The sequence below is a fragment of the Acromyrmex echinatior genome, chromosome 19 (genome assembly GCF_024713525.1).
Source record: "Acromyrmex echinatior isolate Ae372 chromosome 19, ASM2471352v2, whole genome shotgun sequence".
Taxonomy (NCBI): Eukaryota; Metazoa; Arthropoda; class Insecta; order Hymenoptera; family Formicidae; genus Acromyrmex; species Acromyrmex echinatior.
The window spans coordinates 690,956-709,454 of record NC_141870.1 but is presented as its reverse complement, the minus strand read 5'-3'; the positions used below and the strand labels follow the sequence as shown (position 1 = coordinate 709,454).

The 18,499-nt window shown below is 30.1% G+C and overlaps 1 protein-coding gene across 2 annotated transcripts; it reads left to right on the top strand.

Annotated features, from left to right (window-relative positions):
* The first annotated feature begins 1,064 nt into the window (after positions 1-1,064).
* LOC105147314 (nose resistant to fluoxetine protein 6) lies at positions 1,065-18,231 on the top strand. Of its 2 annotated transcripts, none has more exons than XM_011058231.2 (13): positions 1,065-1,436; positions 4,396-4,629; positions 9,730-9,944; positions 10,332-10,552; positions 10,641-10,732; positions 11,099-11,283; positions 11,729-11,898; positions 12,041-12,209; positions 12,508-12,704; positions 13,122-13,254; positions 13,599-13,788; positions 13,880-14,022; positions 14,763-18,231. In XM_011058231.2, exons 2-13 carry the CDS (start codon positions 4,413-4,415, stop codon positions 15,252-15,254), a joined length of 2,424 nt encoding a protein of 807 aa, XP_011056533.2. In that variant the 5' UTR covers positions 1,065-1,436; positions 4,396-4,412; the 3' UTR covers positions 15,255-18,231. The 2 variants fall into 2 exon arrangements, with proteins under 2 accessions (XP_011056533.2, XP_087272080.1); XM_087415954.1 differs by lacking the exon at positions 1,065-1,436 and adding an exon at positions 1,474-1,762.
* Positions 18,232-18,499: the final 268 nt, after the last annotated feature.

Here is an 18,499-nt window from a genome sequence, read left to right as displayed (position 1 = left end):
ACATTTTTACTCGATTTGGAATCTTCTTCAACAATATAAAAACGGAAATTCTTATCGTAAATACATTAAACCTTAAGGTACGTTACTCTCTTAGAATGACAATTATGAAATGAAGTCAATGAACTTTAGAACTCAACGTAAAACTGGATCCATCAAATTTTCTAACAAACCAAATACAATAAGTGTATTCTTACCCGTGAATGTTTGTAACTGTGTCTATGTATAGACAGATATAATAGACACCGAAAGATTAAAGATGTCCATTAAGATTTTACTTTAAAATTGGCATTCTGAGAGAATGACGTTATCTTGATGGATGTTTAGTGTATATCTATATAATAATTTTTTTGTGTTGCTAAAAACAATTTTAAATCGAGTCGAAATGTTTAAGTATGGAATAAAACCGTCTTAAGGTCCTTTTTATGTTTTAACATTTTTATTGACATTAAAATTTGCGTTTTATTAACCGCGCTGACTGTCACTAGCTTGGAATTTGGTCTTTGTTTTAGTCTTAATTATTTTACTTTTTAATTTATAAAATCAAATTTAGATTAAGGAAAGTTAAGAATTCAAATAAAAGGAGATAGCAATTCATATCACTATTGTATAATAATTCATGGAAATACAATATAAATATCAATTGAAGTGGAAGTACTTTTTATATCATATAAGTGGAAGTAGTTTTTATATTAAAATATAATATAAAAATCTTTGTTTCTCATCGCCCGTCCTATTATACTTTACCTTATATTTTACAGAATTTTAAATAATTCATTAAACAAAAAAGAATTATAATTTTTTTGTCGCGAATTTATCAAATTTGTTGATATTTACTAGCAATCAATTTATCGAATACGATTGCGATCATGAAGGATACCATGTTTTCGTAGACGATCTCGGTAATTGAATTTCATCATCGTCCATCTGCAAATTTGTGCAGATTCTTCCCATCTCGCTCGCATTATCGAATTCCTGACCACATTCGCTGTCGAACCGAGTGTTGTTCCCACTCTCCGACGATGGTGGAGGCGGCGGAGGCGGCAGCGGCGACGTTTCTCTTCGCGGACGCGTAATCCTCGCTTATATCGATAAGAGGAGACCCGAGATGGCCACGAGTGGTCAGAGAAGCACGGAATGCCTCCCTTACCCCCATCCGTTCGTCCAATATATAAGTGAACCAGCGCGCCGATGGAACGTGTACACTACAGTCAGCCGGCGTTTTGTGTTTTATGTGTTTCTTTCGTTTATATTTTAACGAGCGGCGGATTCTCCTGTTTACACGCGCGAGGACGCGCGCGAAACACAAGCGCGAGACGCGCGCCCCTTTCCAACTCCGGCCACGTGACCAGCGAGCAAGCCCGGCGAATCCGCCATTTTCAGTTCCGTCTTTCCCTCCTCGTGCTAAACATCCATCATCGGAATCGCAAGAAATTACGGTAAGCTAGAAATAAACGTGCGATAACGTGCGATAACGTGCGAGACAATTTTCTTAATAGATTGGAGATAAAGGTATGGGAATTGTGTGTCATTAATTCGTGAAGTTATTAGAGATAATTACATGTCGACAGCATGTGACCTTCTTCGAATGTGTGCGATTAGGAGTACTTAAGTATACTTATTTTTTCCGTGGAAATAGAAAACAACGTTTTCCACAGTTCGAAAAGCTAGTGCAATACTGGCGCACACTCAATGCGATTGTATTGTTTCACTGGTTCATATATTTTCAGTGTTTAATATTTCATTGAAAACTGGTGCAAAATAGGTATATTGAGTTCAACTCTTTCTCCACCGTCTTTAGAGACGGTGGAAGATTAGTGCAAGTTGAAATCAAAGTTGTGTTGGTGCTTTTGAGATATAATAGTATTACATTATTCTAATTAATTTAATAATAACGATATTTGGTTTTAATTTCTAATAATAGTTGTTCCAGTCAAACCTTTTTCATAGATAAATATATATATATATATATATAAATATATATGAGCATGTGTAAATATTCATAAACATATATAATTATATATGAAATTTTTAAAAACTAAATAAATCAAAATATTATTGTAAGCAATAAGCAATTTAAACTCTTACCTAGTTATAATGTTTTTGTTATTGTTTCATAAAGGGTACGTTTCAACTTAACGTTCGCAATGCTCGTGAGCATCGTTTCATCCTTGTTTAATTTGAAAACGATAAGGATGAAATGATGCTTACGAACGTTAAATGGAATGTGCTCAAAATGGACAACAGAGAATATAAGTAATGTTTTACTGAGCCATACTAAATCTGGGGTCTTTCCAATTGTAAAATCACTAAAGACACTTTTGTGCATACGGCAAGTTGCGTTCCAATCGTCGACACAACATACACTCAGCCCGAGGGCTGGTAATCAATTATGTAAGCTGTGTACATTTAGTCTATCTAAAATAAACCGAAATCGAGATCGAAATCACAATGTACATAATGTACACATTCTATTTTAATTAAATCACAAGAATATACAACACGACACTTTGTGCATTCCTGTGTACATTTTTATTAAGATGTGTTAGGGTATATCCACACAAACTTAGTCTAGCCGCATAAACGTATAAAAAATTATCCAATGACATTTTACGTGCCTTTTTGTAAGAGAAATGCAATTTGATAATTAATTGGATATTAATTAAATGGATATAATTGGATATAATTAAATGCGATTAGATTAACCCCTTAAACACACACACACACACACACACACACACAATTGGAAAGCAGCCCTGAGAGGCACTTTGAAACTCAACTCTATCAACTCGACTATCATTTTATCCTTGTTGTTCATCGAATGTTTGACAAGAATAAAGGATACTCGGAGTTGACAGAGTTGAAAATCAAGTTTTGTGTATGGATATCAATCCGATAACTTCTTCTCTACAATGGAAACATGAAAAATGAAAATTTTTATACTTTTATACATGTATATGTATATACACATATTTTATATACATGTTCTGTACTTTTCGCGTTTCCGTCTAAGGAAAAAGTTACACGAGGTCTTTCCAATTGCCTCTTCTATAATACCTGTAAACGCAGTTGTAAGTGATTGCAGTTGTAAAAATCAATCGCAGTCAAATATTCTCTTCATATTCGATTTGATTGGTTGATTCTTACAACTACATTCTTACTACTTGGCTTCTTACCACTTACAACTACGCTTACTATGGTTATTGTAGAAATATAACGTATCTTAATATGAACGTAGCAAATTAATTCACATATTTTCAGTATTAAAAAATAAATAATTTAATTCTTTTGACAAATAAGATTATAAGGTTCATCATGACAACAAAAAATATATAGTTAAAAGGATTAAATTATTTATTAATATACTGTATGGACAGAATTGTCTCTTACAATTTACCCTGAAAATATGATAGTTGTGGTACAATAATATTTTAAAAACTTTTACCACGTACTTCGTTAAAATCAAACTTATTATACATTTTATTGCAGTTTTATTAATAAATGAGAGAAATTTACATAAAATTCTTCGAAATATAATATCTCAGGACATTACCATATTTTCAAGGTAAATTCTAAGAAAAAAATTGTCCGTGCGAAAATATGTAAATTAATTTGCTCAATTTGTGTTAAATCATTGGAAAGGCACCCATGATTTATCCTCTCTATTATAAGACCTGTTCTTTTTGGCTTTTCTCTTCAGGAAGAAAAATGAACTAGTGCAAAACTTCAGCCAAAAAGAACAGGTCTATTATATTATACTGTATGACTATATAGTGCAGTTTTCATCGAAGCACAGCGCTAGTGCTGCATCAGTTCTTCCAGTGGAAGGACTATTATTATAATACGACAAAAGATTTTAAGTATATTGATTGGCTAGGATGCTCTCCCAATCAGGTTTGAAATGCTTTGTTGAAATGCATCAGTCGAACACACTAAAACGAAAACGTGGGCTACATTTTGTTGCACGCATAGAATGCGACCAAAGTCTCATTACAAATATCTTTTGGTGTATTTGATTGATTAATCAGAAGAAAGAATTTTACAAGTTGGATAGTTAAAGAATACTTCAAAGCATTGTAGCATTAGGCCAACCACGTTCAAGTAAACTTGCACAAGTGGCTTGCGTAAGTATACTTGATAAGTTTACTTGAACCGACCTTATGCGACCTTACATTGGCTGTATCTATAATGCGCATTATATATTACTTTATTGTTTAACATTTCTTGTTTAACAACAAGAATAAAATGACACTTCTTGCGCATTATACATGCAACAGAACATAACCGTGTACATCACAGTCAATTAGCATTTTATATTTTTTTCGTTTACTTTAATGCGATGGATATTTCTGTTTGCATGCATTTAGTAATACGAAATTTTTAACTAATATTCAAAAGGAAAAAATTCAAGAAGAATGAAGTCAATACGGTCGGAATGGAGAGTGTGTGTGAGTCTCCTCTTAATCCTGCTAGTGGGGGCGGGAGTTGGTAAAAGGTTGAGGCCCGAAGTTGTTCTCGCAGATGTCCTTACAAAGCCCTTCGTACCTGGAGAATTTGCTTCCTCCGAGTGTATTCGCGATGGCAAAATCTATTTGAAGGCACTTGAGACGTACACACCCTGGGCGCTTCAAAGTAAGTAAAATAATAAATAGAAAGATCGAAAACAGAGAGAGAGAGAGAGAGAGAGAGAGAGAGATATTCTTTAGACTTCATCGTTTCTCATAATTAAAATGTTAGATATCTAAAATTCCAATCAATACGAATTAAAATTCAATTAATAGACCATCTTTTCTTTTGCAAAAGACTTTTTGATGGCTATATTTTTGTGTTAGAAATAATAATAATTTTGCTCAGCGAATAAGTTACAATAAATAAATTTTAACTGTTGTCTTTCTAAAAACTTTTTTAAAAAAAGATAAATCGAAGATAATTAAAGTGATGGAGATAATTTGGATGAAATATGTTCAAATCCCTATAGATTTCGTCTAATAAATGAATCGGAAAAAATACATTTTTAAATATTTAAATAATATTTTATTAACATAATATTAAATTATATTTCATTTTCTCCAAAGAGCTAAGAGTGAAAAGTTGTAAAATTAAATAATCATCATGCTCAGATGTAAAATTAATATGGTTGCACGTATAATTTGTAATAATTCCGATTTCTTTATCTCTTATGCAACGAGAATAATTTGGATTTGTGGGGGAAAATAATAAGGAGGAAAACATTATATAATCTTTACATATTGTTTTGTCTGTTATGCGTCGCGAAATGACATCACGAAACAATTGCGTTTTTATGTTTAAACATTCAGCAATTATCGGACATTGCACGCTGCGCACAATTATCGAGGGAGGTTATCGGACATGTAATATTGCGTATATGATATCGCGACAAGCACACGTGGGATGCATATCGCGCGTCAATTACCTGCAGATATTAATCTCTTCGCTCTGCCTCATAGATAATAATGGATGAATCAGAAAGATCAATCGATGTGATAAACATTTCTTTTTTTTTTTCAAACTACAACGAGTTCAACGTACTCGACGAGGACGAGTTGCGAAAGCGAAACACGTCGCGAAATTTTATCGTCTTTTTATCTTCTCAAAAATTCAAAGATGAATAATTTCGAAAATCAAAATCACACATTAGTCGTATGATTTCGACATTGATATGATTTCGCGATTGATTAGTCCGAACAAATAAGTTCAGATTGCGCGCGTGTTTTCGATATCAAAGTCAAATTTATGTTCGATCGAAAGAACCTTGTGTCCATTTTTGCGAACAAATTATCGTCTCCGTGACACTTGGACTAGCACAGATTAACGAGTGACATTGATCTCATTGATATTAATACTGCGATGTCGATCGGTGACAGCATCGGCCGTTATAAGATATTTAACTCACGCGTCCTTGACGGCGCATATGAATCTCGCTGTTATGGATCATCGCTGCATAGATCATTGCCGTGCCGTTTTGTATTATGACAGCGTTTATCTTGCCGCGATAATTAGTTGACACGTCGTTATTCGTTCTTACGTCAATACGCAAACGCAACATCCAATGAATATCCATGAACGCCATCCGATGCATTTTTTTCTCTTTTTAATACCAGTGTCAAATGGATTTCTCTATTGACAGTATCTAGTGCGCGATCATTGCGTTTCTTTTTATATTCCACCGGTATTGTACATACAAATACATTTTTATTCAAACATATTATATTTAATATAAAAAAGAAGATAAGGATAGAACAGCTAATAATTACAATCCATTGATTCATAAAATAATCGCATTAAATTAATAAGATCTTTTCTTACTCGTTTCCATCCGATGTTTTTTTTAATCAAAAAGAAGAAAAATAAATTAGTTAACAATTAATAAATAATTTACAATAAATAATTATTTAGAGAAAATATACAGAAGATATGAAAAATAATAATCAAATAGCACTATTATTGGATAATCAATTTTTGAAAAATATTTTCAGACTTTTGGCCTGGAGTGTATATGATACAGTAAAAGATGCTTAATACAATGAAGAATTAAGTTTATTTAATATATAATAATTATATTATGCGATATATAATATATATGATAATTATTGAATCTTAGCTGCTACAATATGACATCATTAAATATTACTTTTTTCTTCTAACTTAATCAATTCGACACAAAAAGAAAATCGAATGAAAGATGTCGAAAGAACTAATTCTTATTAATTTAACGATCACCATGCGAATATTACCAGTTTTGCAACAACCATGCCGTTAAGAAAAAAAAAACAATTAATGCTCTATCGCACGTATATTCGCATAGAAACAATAATATAATATATTGACCGATGTAATTGATATATGCGTCGTACGCGAGACCAAACTGGGTCAGCAAGATGCATCCACGAGGCTGACGACCGTCCTTGTGTATCATAGACCTGCCTTCGATCAGTCGATCGATCGATCGATCTTTTCCTGGCTTGTACGTCACTTGATCGCCAATCCAATTAGGACGATTCCTCAGCTATTGTTTATACGTTTATACGCTGACGTTAAGAGTCGGATCGATTGAGTACGCGAGGATAACGACAGGAATTCTCGTAAATACGTTAAAGATTCCTCTATTTATAAATATGGAGAGATTTTAGAAATAAAATAACTTGCATTATTACATTAACACCTTTTGACTATCATATCGTCCATATCTAGACGTGTAAAATCTCCGTCATTCAATCATAGGTTTCATTTATCAATTTTAAGATTAAAAATGATTTTACTAATTGTAAGTATTTAAGATGTTGAAGAAATAATATAAATTATATAAAGACATAAAAAAACAATAAAATGTTAAAATAATATTGTATATACTACACTTATTAAACTCAAAGCCGAAATCAGTTGTCAATGTTAAAATCAGCTTGGCAATTGAAGTATTAATAATATCTTTGACTTATTATGATTCTACGTTAGAATCAACCGAGAATACATTGAATTATCACTGATATCGTGCAATCTGTGTAAATATGTTCGCTATCGCTATCGTTCGGGCATTTAAAATTGAATGCGCTATCGTCCAATGTATGATTTTCTTCGACTTGATCAACTCATTTTTGCAATACGTGATTTCCCGTACATGATTCTGCGAACTTAGTATCGTATCACGTAAGTACTTCCGCAGTTAATGCCCTCGCGACATTGACGTTCCTCTGCGTCACAGCGCAATCACGGTTCCAAGGAATCACCTTGAAATTTCATTTCAATGAGTATAATTCGCTGTATGATGTACACAGACTAATAATGTACATATATATAAAATATAATGCGTGGTTTCTCTCAACGCGTAGTTGGATAGTTTATTCCTCCTAGAACTGAACGTGACTTTGATCAACGCACTGATTGTTCCTGCTGAATATATTCCATCGTATATAAGATTTAATTGCTCATACGCAATTTCTTTTTTCGTATACAAAATTTTTTCTCAAGTCTGTTTGCTTCGTTTGTTATTAAAGAAAAATAAGCATCCATAAAAATGAAGATTAGAATCGATAAATCTTAATCTTAAAATTAAGTATATATTAATTGTGAGAAGAAAGAACAAAGAGTAAGATTTTTATAAAAATTTTATGATGAAAAGACTATAGTAGGAATTGTATTCTATTACAATCTTATATTCACATTTATAGATATGTGTCATAACACAACAAATTGAATGATAACTAGTTAAAAAATTAAGAGTTGAATAATAAAGTTAAAAATTTAATAACCCATAACTTAAGGAGATCTTACAGCCATTTGTATTATCGAATCTTATAATTTTTGAATAATAATTACTTTTTTCTCTCTTACTGATTTGAAAATCCTTTTCCAGAATTAAAGCATGCGTATTAATACGTGTCTGTTAGGTGAAATTTATGTCAAAAACGATAAAAAATTTCGAAATTGAAATCTTTTTTATCATTTCTTAGTTCAATATGGCGCTCTAAAGCTGTCGCGTCGTAACAATATTTCCTTCATATAAAAACTGGGCAATCCGTACTTACGAAATAATAATTCACAGACTAGTAGTTTGCAAGAAACAACGTGGAGTTCTCAGAAATAAATTAGATGTCTAATTAAAATTATTATTAAACGAACATTTATGTGTATACGTGCGTGAGATACTGATGTAGTAGTACGTAATAATCAATAACATATAAATCGTCTGTGTAAATCTTATGATTCCTATTACACTATGACTAATTTATTGCTATACATAATGTTAAAGGAAAAACATATCTTTCTTTCTTAGAAACCTTCTTTATTATTTTATATAAACTTGATTTATAAGTAAAAAAAAATATTATATTTATATTATATTCTATATTGTACTTTTATGTTTAATTTTTCAATACTTATAAAAATTATAATAATTGTAATTATGTTGATTTAATTTAAGTAATGCCGTTTAAAATTAATTCTTCATTTAAGTTAATTTTACTTGTAACTCACAATAAGTTAGTCCTCATTTATGTAACTTTTAACGTAATTAAGCTAATTTTACAGCTCATTAACTGCAACGTAACTTAAGCAAAAAAAAAACTTATTTGACCTCTTACATACAATAATATATTGCAATAAATCACAAGACTTTACGTTGCACTCTGAGGGCAGAGACTGTTCGATAAACGATTATTAAAGATTATACCGAGTTCAAGATATCAGTCTTCAGTAATCATTATTCTCCGGGTCTGCGATAATGATTCCGGATATTCGAAGAGTAATGTGAAAAAATGACGCTAGCTGATCGTGGATTGAGGACAGAAGAACGCCTTGAAGCATTGACTACACCTGCGTCTGTTTTAACCGGTTTCAGAATGTGCTTATTTAAACGGAACGGGAGAAAGGGCGTGTTAAATGTCAAAGCCGGAATGCCGTAAATGTCCAGAAAAACACAACAATAAGATGCATCGATAACAAATTGATAGTAGCAAGCTTCGCGATATATCACAAACGAGCGCATTCCCTTTCTCACTGAAGCTTTAGATATCGTAATAAATCCTGTATATTTTACAGTATTTTATTCGAATATTTACATTATCGTACAGGCGTCTTTTTCTCAAATATTCTCTAGAAATTCTAGAGATTAAAATATATGTTACTGTAGGAAAATCGCAATAATGACTCGAATTTTCATTCAAGAGCTAAAAGAAATTTGCACATTGATTAAACAAAGATTCTTTGGTTTTTCAGTGTTCGACGCCTCAGTTAAAATACCATCAGGTTTGATCACCGGCAATTATAAACAGCTGGGTAATTTTGATGAATGCTTGCGAATAAAGAACGAGCACGGATTCATCGGACAGGCTTGCAACGCGGCAGTACAATTCGAGATCTCCACAGACGACGGTACACCACGACACGAATTGGACCTGGGGGATCTACTCGTAAATATTGCAATCGCATCGGTGAGTTCGTATTATTGCAATTACTGTGGTTCAACATACAACAATTTATGCGAATGAATTGTCCAGTTTACATCTATCGCCAGGCATATAAATAAATTAGAGAATACGAAAAATAATTAAATAAAAATAAAGATAAATATCGTTCCTAATTTTTATACATGTAAACATTTTTAATCTAACAAGGAATAGGTAAGAATTAGACAATCAGTTTTTAATTAATAAAAATCTGTGAACTTTTTAAAGGATGCTTATTAATTAGGCAAAGCATTATGAGGGCATGACCTCTTGTTTCCTAAAAATAAAAAATTAATTAAGTTATTTAAAATAAGATTGCGTAAATTTATATTGTTTAGAGGTCTAATATTATATAAATATCTTGTGGGGTAGAATGCGACAAAATGGAGTTCTGGCAACTCAATTGTATACGAGTGGATGTTTTGTGTTCCGTCCACCTGCAATCATACGGAGATACAGGAGTCTCTCGAAATCGCACTCGACCCTTTGAAAGTCGTAGGGCGTGTAGATATGACTATCAACGTTTCTAAGGAATCATGTCACACCATGGAAACTGATCGAAAAACTTGGGACATTGCCGATTGGTGTTACACGTAAATAAAGCTCTCTCATAATCAAATAAACATTTACTTTTCTGTAGTAATGTACACTTAATTTGTATAACATTTGAAAATTTTTTAGATCGATTCTTATACTATTCGCATTGATCATTATTACCAGCACGGGATATGATATCGTAATACAACAGCAGATTAACACGTGGAAATTGAAAAGTAGGATATATAAAAATATAAAAATATTTATTCTTTAGATTTACCCTTTTAAAAACACACAGTTTTATATTTCATATAAAGTTAAGTTAAATTTAAATTAATAAAGTTGATTACTAAGCTTTGCAAAATTAATTTTAACTATATTGATTATTAAGAAAGGAAAGAAGGTGCAATTAAGGAAATTATCTAAATAATGTTAATCATTAATAATAAATATTATTAATAATTAGTAATTAATTATGAATTATCAACTATGTAATAATATTAATCTGCATTTCTTACGGTAAATATTGTGCTCTTTTAATAAGACAATATTATCCGGAGATTACTAATGATAACGATTTTGATAATGATTTTCTCATATAGATATTTTTACGGCGTTTTCTTTGTACACGAATGGGAAAAAACTGTTGCAAACTACGGACAGACGTGAGGATTCTATTCGCTGTCTAGATGGCTTACGTTTCATCAGCATATGCTGGATCATTTACGGTCATACTCATTACATAGAGGCTGTTAGTGTCAAAATGGATCTCACACAGATTCCATATGTAAGCTATATTTTTTAACAATATCTAATAATTATTTTATATAGAACTACTATATAAATAAATCAAATAAGTAAAGCGCTAAATGCGATTGAAACTAGATCTTAGTGCTAAAAATAATTTTTTGTAAATTTTTAAATAGATTTTCCAATTCTTTGGAAAAAATTAAACTGCACGTTGAATAGAGCTGGTCTTGGAAAAGCAATTTTAAACTAAAACTGAAATAGTGTTCACTTGTGTTCGGCACACAATTTGAAGAATTGAACTGAAAAATGTATTTAGAAACATTAAGATTATTAACATTAAGATTATAGAAACAAAGACCTATGTACTTATATACATATAAGTATAGTTAAAAATCACATTGTTTTTGATTTCTCTTTTAATTCTTCAAATTCTGTCAACCTTAATCATTTCGATTATGAAAATATTTTTATTATCAAAAAAGATGCATTATGATTGGAACAACATGCTCGTGCTCAATGGCAACATTGTCACGGATACTTTCTTCCTTCTGAGTGGGATGCTACTCGCTTACACCGAACTGTCAAAGAAAGAACGAGCCGCTTCAAAGTGGCGTTTCGACATGATAGGACTTTATGTTCATCGTTATATAAGGTATGTATACAGAGCCAAATCGACTTTTTTCGCAATTTAAGTTTTCAATATATTCCATAAGTCCACATTCAATCTATATCCTTTTCTTTTTATTTATTTTTTATCTCTTCGAATTCATTGAGACAGTTTCTTCTTTTATCAGATTAACACCGGCGTACGCGATGATGATTGGTTTTTATGCCACTCTATTCTACAAATTTGGTACAGGCCCGCAGTGGGACACCTGGGTCGGCTCTGACAAAAACTTTTGTCGTGAAAATTGGTGGACCAACTTGCTCTATGTTAACAATTATGTTAATGTACCGTACATGGTAGAATAGCTATTGAATTTAATTTACTTTGCATATTTTTTTGCATATTATTTATACTAAATATGATTGTATGTTGAACAGTAATTAACCATTATTTTGTACGTAGAAATGATAGATATGACGTATCTATGCTACGCATATTCTTTTATCATAATATTCTTATTTTATTCGTTTCTTTCTTTTTACTTTGGATTTACTAAGTTTACATATTAAGTGCTATTTTGTACTTTTCGTTGCTTTTTTTTCAGATTTGCGCACTTTTGCGAAGATATCACTCTTTTCTTATGTTTGCTTCTAGTGCATGTCCCAATCCTGGTACCTATCGGCCGACATGCAGTTTGTTTGGCTATCGCCGCTTATACTGTATCCTATGCTCAAGTTTAGGAGTCTGTTCTTTACCATTATTTTGGCCGTCTGCTTGTTTCTTTCAGTCTTAGTGCCTTTCGTTACAACTTATGTTCTTCAATTAACGGGCACCATGCTCTATTATAAGGAGTGAGTGTAGAATTTCAATTTTGCTTTTATTATTTGATTAAAAATTGTAATTTGAATATCTAAAAAATCTGTTTTTTTTTTTTCAAAAAGATTCGAATATAATAGTCTTATTTTATTTCTAGTTTCGTTTATCTAGTTTTATACTCTTTCAATTATCTAATTTTAATTAATTGAGTAATTTTTACTTTGAAAATATTTAGCATTTATTATTATAAGCTTTGATCCACTCGGTGGGTCCTTTTATAATATCCAAGTTTTTAAAAATCAATTAAATAATTAAATAATTGTAAAAGATCGTGCAAGATTACCATTTACGTGATGTTAATTTCTATAAAAATTGTATGGAAATTACATAAAATTTTTTGATTGCCGGATTTTAGTAATTTTATAATCTTAACAGGATGTTATGTTTCGTAGACAGATGGATTTAATTCAAGTTTACCTGGAGATCTACACAAAGACATACAATAGATTTGGCCCTTACGTCATTGGATTAGGCTTAGGATACTTGATATATAAGACGAGATCTTGCAAAATCAAATTACGCAATGTAAGTATTATTCACACAATAATTATGTTTCACACAATTATGTTTACTCTCATACTTGTTTTATGTAATATTTAATATTAATCATCATCTATTTAATATTTAATTATAGATCTAATATTTATCTCTCTCTTATAATAATCAACATAAAGCAGATTAAGTCAAAATTAAAGTCAAAATATTTTACAAGTAGCTTCATAAATATATTATATATATTGTTTCTACAATTTATATTTATATACTTTATTAATATTTTGAAAAATAAAATATACATATTTAAATATCTTGAATTTGAAGCAATCATAAAATAAATCGTTACAAAATCACTAAATTGCTTTCATACGCAGTGGTTCGTGATTTTCGGTTGGCTGCTCGCGATTATAGCCGGTTTCTCGGTGATTTTCGGACCACGGAACATGTACTTCGACACTCACGTATATAACAGATTAGAGGCGAGTTTCTACGCCGGTTTTCATCGACAGGTTTTTGCACTCTCGGTCTCCTGGATCATCTTCTGTTGTACGCACGGATATGCAGGTAATAATCGCACGCGTGCGCGAGATAATTACCAAATCGAGTTATGTCATCAGTTATGTCTGCAGTCTCTAAAAGTGATAATCATTTCAAGGTCCCATCAATTATTTACTTTCTTGGAGTGGATGGATACCGCTCAGCAAATTAACCTACTGTGCTTATCTCTCTCATTATCTGTTCATACTATCACACATCGGAGCCATTCGAACTACCGGCAATTTAACACAAATAAACGTGGTAAGCAAGAAAAATAAAAACTTTCTTAAAATATTATTAGGTGTTGGAATTAATTCGTAGCGTAATGAAAGTTAATTCGTAGCGTAATTCGTAGTTTAATGAAAGAATGTTATTTATTTCACATGAGCATTAAAAAATACATTAATGAAAGTACTTCCCATCACTTGTAAAACGCTACGAATTAATTCCAACACCTAATACAACAAAGGCAAAAGAATAAAAGTGATAATAATAATAAGAAGAAGAAAATATCAAATATAAAAGAATAATTTTTGCATTGTTTAAAAAAAAATCAAATTTGAAGAAATATAAAATTGCTCACATATAATTGTATATAAAATTACACATAGTAATATATGAGCAATTTTTTTTACATTTCTACAAATTTAATTTTTTCTAAAACAAATAATGCGAAAATTATCTCTTTAATTATTTTTTATGTTTTCTTGTTATTATTGTTATTTTTATTACACTTAAAGTAATTTTATAAAAGAAAATATTTCTATATGCTTATATATGTTTATATACATATTTATATATGCATGAAAAATATTTTATCGAACATTTATATTGCTACATTTTATTTTAAGTAAATTTTATATAAATATATGTGCTTAATGTATTAATTACATTAGCCTCTGCTTATTTTAGATATTTGCGAGATATTGCATTAGTCATAATTAAATTAAAGCACAAATATAAGAAAAGACAAGCAATAAATAAAATTTCTTGTTTATCAGATACGCGCATTCTTCGCCAATTTAATGTTCACGATGATAATATCCGTGTTATGGAGCCTCTGCTTTGAAATGCCATTCATGACTATCGACAGGATTCTACTTTCCGGACGTAAACAAAATTTGTCAAAAGACTTGAAGACTAACAATGCTTCTGCGGCATCCGGCAAAGATATTTGTCAGGAATCTTCAACTACACACGTTAACGATAATTCGAGAGAACATGGCTGTGATATAATCCACCATGATTTTACAAAAACTGCTAAAAAAAATGATGTACAATACATCAATGACACGGCAGAAACAAATAATGATAAAATATACTGTATCAATCCTATCAAATGCGAGACATTCCCGATTGTAAATTTCAATAGTAAGAGATCCGATCATGTCACCATCGATTTTTGTCGTACTTCCGACGGACATTCAAATGAGAAAGAATTGAACGACGCTTCCAAAGCAAAACCAAATCAATCCTTGGAGGATAGTAATTAAAAGATCGATTTGCTTTATTCTAGTCCAGTTATAATTCATAGCTTACGATTATTATTAATTATTATTTGAATGATTATTATGTGAGATAAATTGCAAAAATTCACAGAACAAATACATTCATTTTTAATAAGAGAATAAAATAAGAGAAAGAGTGAAAGATATCGAAATTTTATATAAAAGAATTTTATATAAAAGACAAAGGAGCGAGTTTTGTTTACAAATATACAACTACTCTACTGCTCGTGGAAGTTAGGACATTTGCATAAATTTTATTAAATGGTGTAAAATTAAAAAATTAGGACATTATAAAACAGTAATGTGTTATTTTTTTCTATATTTTAGAGTACTTGTATACTAACATCAATTGTAAAAGCTTTATAAATTATTTTTATTTTTTTGTGTCGTGAATTTTTGAAAATTTTCGATTATACTATCAAAGTTTTGCGAATAAAGATAATATATTTTTATGTATCAAATTAAAAATAATTTATCGAGTTTTTACAATTGATGTATGTGTATCATTATAATATACAAATACATGCTCACTCGATTATGCAAGTGTTTAAACTTCCACGAGCGGTAATGTACATTATATAATTATAATTACATAGTCTGTAAACTAGAAATATCAATAGACACAGGATAGGTTATTTTGATGTACCATCCTCAAAAACTTTTTTATTTTTTATTTTAGAAAAATGTTTCTCTGAAATCAAAAATAATTTCAGGGATAAATTAAAATGATATCATTAAAATAGTATACATTTGCAAAAAAACGTTCACGGACAGAGAATTAAAACTGCAACTATATTATTAAATAATAATGTACACTGTATATTCGCTAAAAATTAAGGAATTATCTATTCTGCAAATATAGCCATTTTTTTTTAAATTTCGTGAAAAACTATTATAATAAAATAATCCAAAAGCGTTTTAAAGTCTCTATACTTTTTAGATTGACAATTAAATAATGATTTGATTGATTTTTATGGATACAAATAGAGATTCATCAAAACTCAAACTTTTTTACAAATTTGGCAAAGTTCCATGGCACAAATTAAAACTCGTATACAAATATTACAACTTTTAAAAGAGTGCATCTGTATTTTTAATTTACGTACTTATTGAGCCTTATATAATTTTCTTTATCAAATTATTCAACAATGAAGCAAAAAGCGTTTTCTTTTATTTTCACTGCTCACAAATTAAAAATAAAGATTCACTCTTTCAAAAACTGTTTTCATGTGCGATTTTTAACTAACACCTTAGAACTTTGTAAAGTTCGTGAAAGTTTCAAGATTTGATGGATCTTTATTTGCGTATAGTTGCGTATAAAAAACATTCAAATCGTTTTATAGTACTGATTTAAAAAAACTTTTAGGGCATCAAGCTTTAAAATATTTTTTGAATCCTCTCATTATAATTAATTTTTACAAAAATACACTTTCTTGAAAATTATCTATTTTTGAAGGACAGAATAAGTGCTCTTTTAATTTGTTGATACAGTGTATATAACATATAAAAAAATTATCTTTTACGGGATCAATTTTTTTATATTTTTGACAATGATTATTGTGATAAAGTGAGATATGTTATTATTAATAAATATACACTATAGATTACGCATATTATAGAAAATGTTTGCACAAAGAGAATATTATACGTAATTATTTGATATGATGAGTCAAACCGATTTATCGGTGCGAATTGCAGTATTAATTAGAAGAGTTATAGTTAAAGAATGCATTTTACTTCACATTAAAGATTAAGTCGGAGTCGGATTAAGATTTCTGCTCCTAAGCACTTCTAAATCGTTGCCGCCGCTATTCAACCTTCAAACTGGAATGTTCAAGTCTATGTTCGCAACAAAGAACAAAAAAAAAAGAGAATTTTTTTTAAGGATTTTTCTAAGGATTTTACTAGTTTATCTTTATTACAATAATGTTTTTATAATACATTTAAAAGTTGCAAAATTATATATATTTCATTTACTATAATAGAACTCTTTACGCGCTTTTTTAATAGCAAATTCATTTGCTGTAAATCTACTTATTCTATTCTATGTATATGTCAATGATTGCGCGAAAAAAGCATAGTCTCAGATTTCTCTATGCTAAAACGAAATCAACACGAAGATCCCTGTTGTAAATCCCTGACTCAAATTTAGTAGTCATCGATTGAGAAACAATTTTTTTAGTCGCAAAAAATGTCTATTTTTTAAGAAATTCTTTTTTAAAAAATGCCATTTCTGAATTTGCCGTTCCTAGGCATAGCCTAAGTTAGTTTCAAATGTTAGTCTAAGTTTAATTTTCTAAATTTATTTACGCTTAGATGAGATACCATTAAGGGTGCTGGAGTGACCAAATTATCAAGATGTTTCTATAAAAATCTCCGAAATTGTCTCTATAATATTGACATTGACATTGATCAAGTTCAGCCGTCACTTCAGCATTGCCTTAATTAAAAAATACAAGCAATAGAAACAGGGAATAATTCAAATTTTAATCTGTCAGAACCGTGTATACCAAAATAACACACGATTTCTGAAATTTATTATTTTCTGTTCTTATTGTCTGTGTTTTTCAATTATGCATTAGGCATGTGTGAATTTTAAACTTGTAAAAGGATTTTCAATTCTGTTAAGCCAATCGAAGTATTTTCTAGCTTGTAACATTGATAATTTTGTCGATTTTATGTCAGCATCATCTCAAAAAAAATTGTAGAGATTATTTAAAATAATGTAGATTTATTCTTTTTAAAAATTTTGAATTATTATAATGAAATATCTTATATATAAATATATATTTTTTCTCCGATTCTCTTAAAAATTTCTTATTTTTACCATCAAATTATTTTGTCGTTTTGATATAATTATATGCTTCTTAGAATATGTAATAATTTTAAAAGGATACTATAATGTATTTGTTTGTTTATTTCGTATATGCATTGTCTACTTAAATAAAAAGTTAATTATTAATTATAGTTGTTAATTATTTTTTAATAGAAGTCCAAATTTGAATGAAACTTATCTTGATGTGAAACCTGTTCATAAGTGCACTTTCAAATCCGTTGGATTAATCAAACAATTTCGAAGTAAAGTTCATTGGCAATAACTTGTGTCGTTGTTTATTTAGGCTTTTACTTTATTTCTCATATTTCCCTTCCTTTACACGTATTGTACCCTTTGAAAAAAGGAATGACCCGTCTCAACAGATTCGAGCGCGGCTTAACAGCCTAAAAGTAAG

Excerpts from the sequence above, each read along its gene's own strand:
- LOC105147314 (XM_011058231.2), top strand. The coding sequence starts at position 4,413 with ATGAAGTCAATACGGTCGGAATGGAGAGTGTGTGTGAGTCTCCTCTTA. Across the intron at positions 12,210-12,507 it reads ATGTTAATGTACCGTACATG|TGCATGTCCCAATCCTGGTA; the intron begins GTAGAATAGCTA and ends GTTTGCTTCTAG. Across the intron at positions 13,255-13,598 it reads GCAAAATCAAATTACGCAAT|TGGTTCGTGATTTTCGGTTG; the intron begins GTAAGTATTATT and ends TTTCATACGCAG.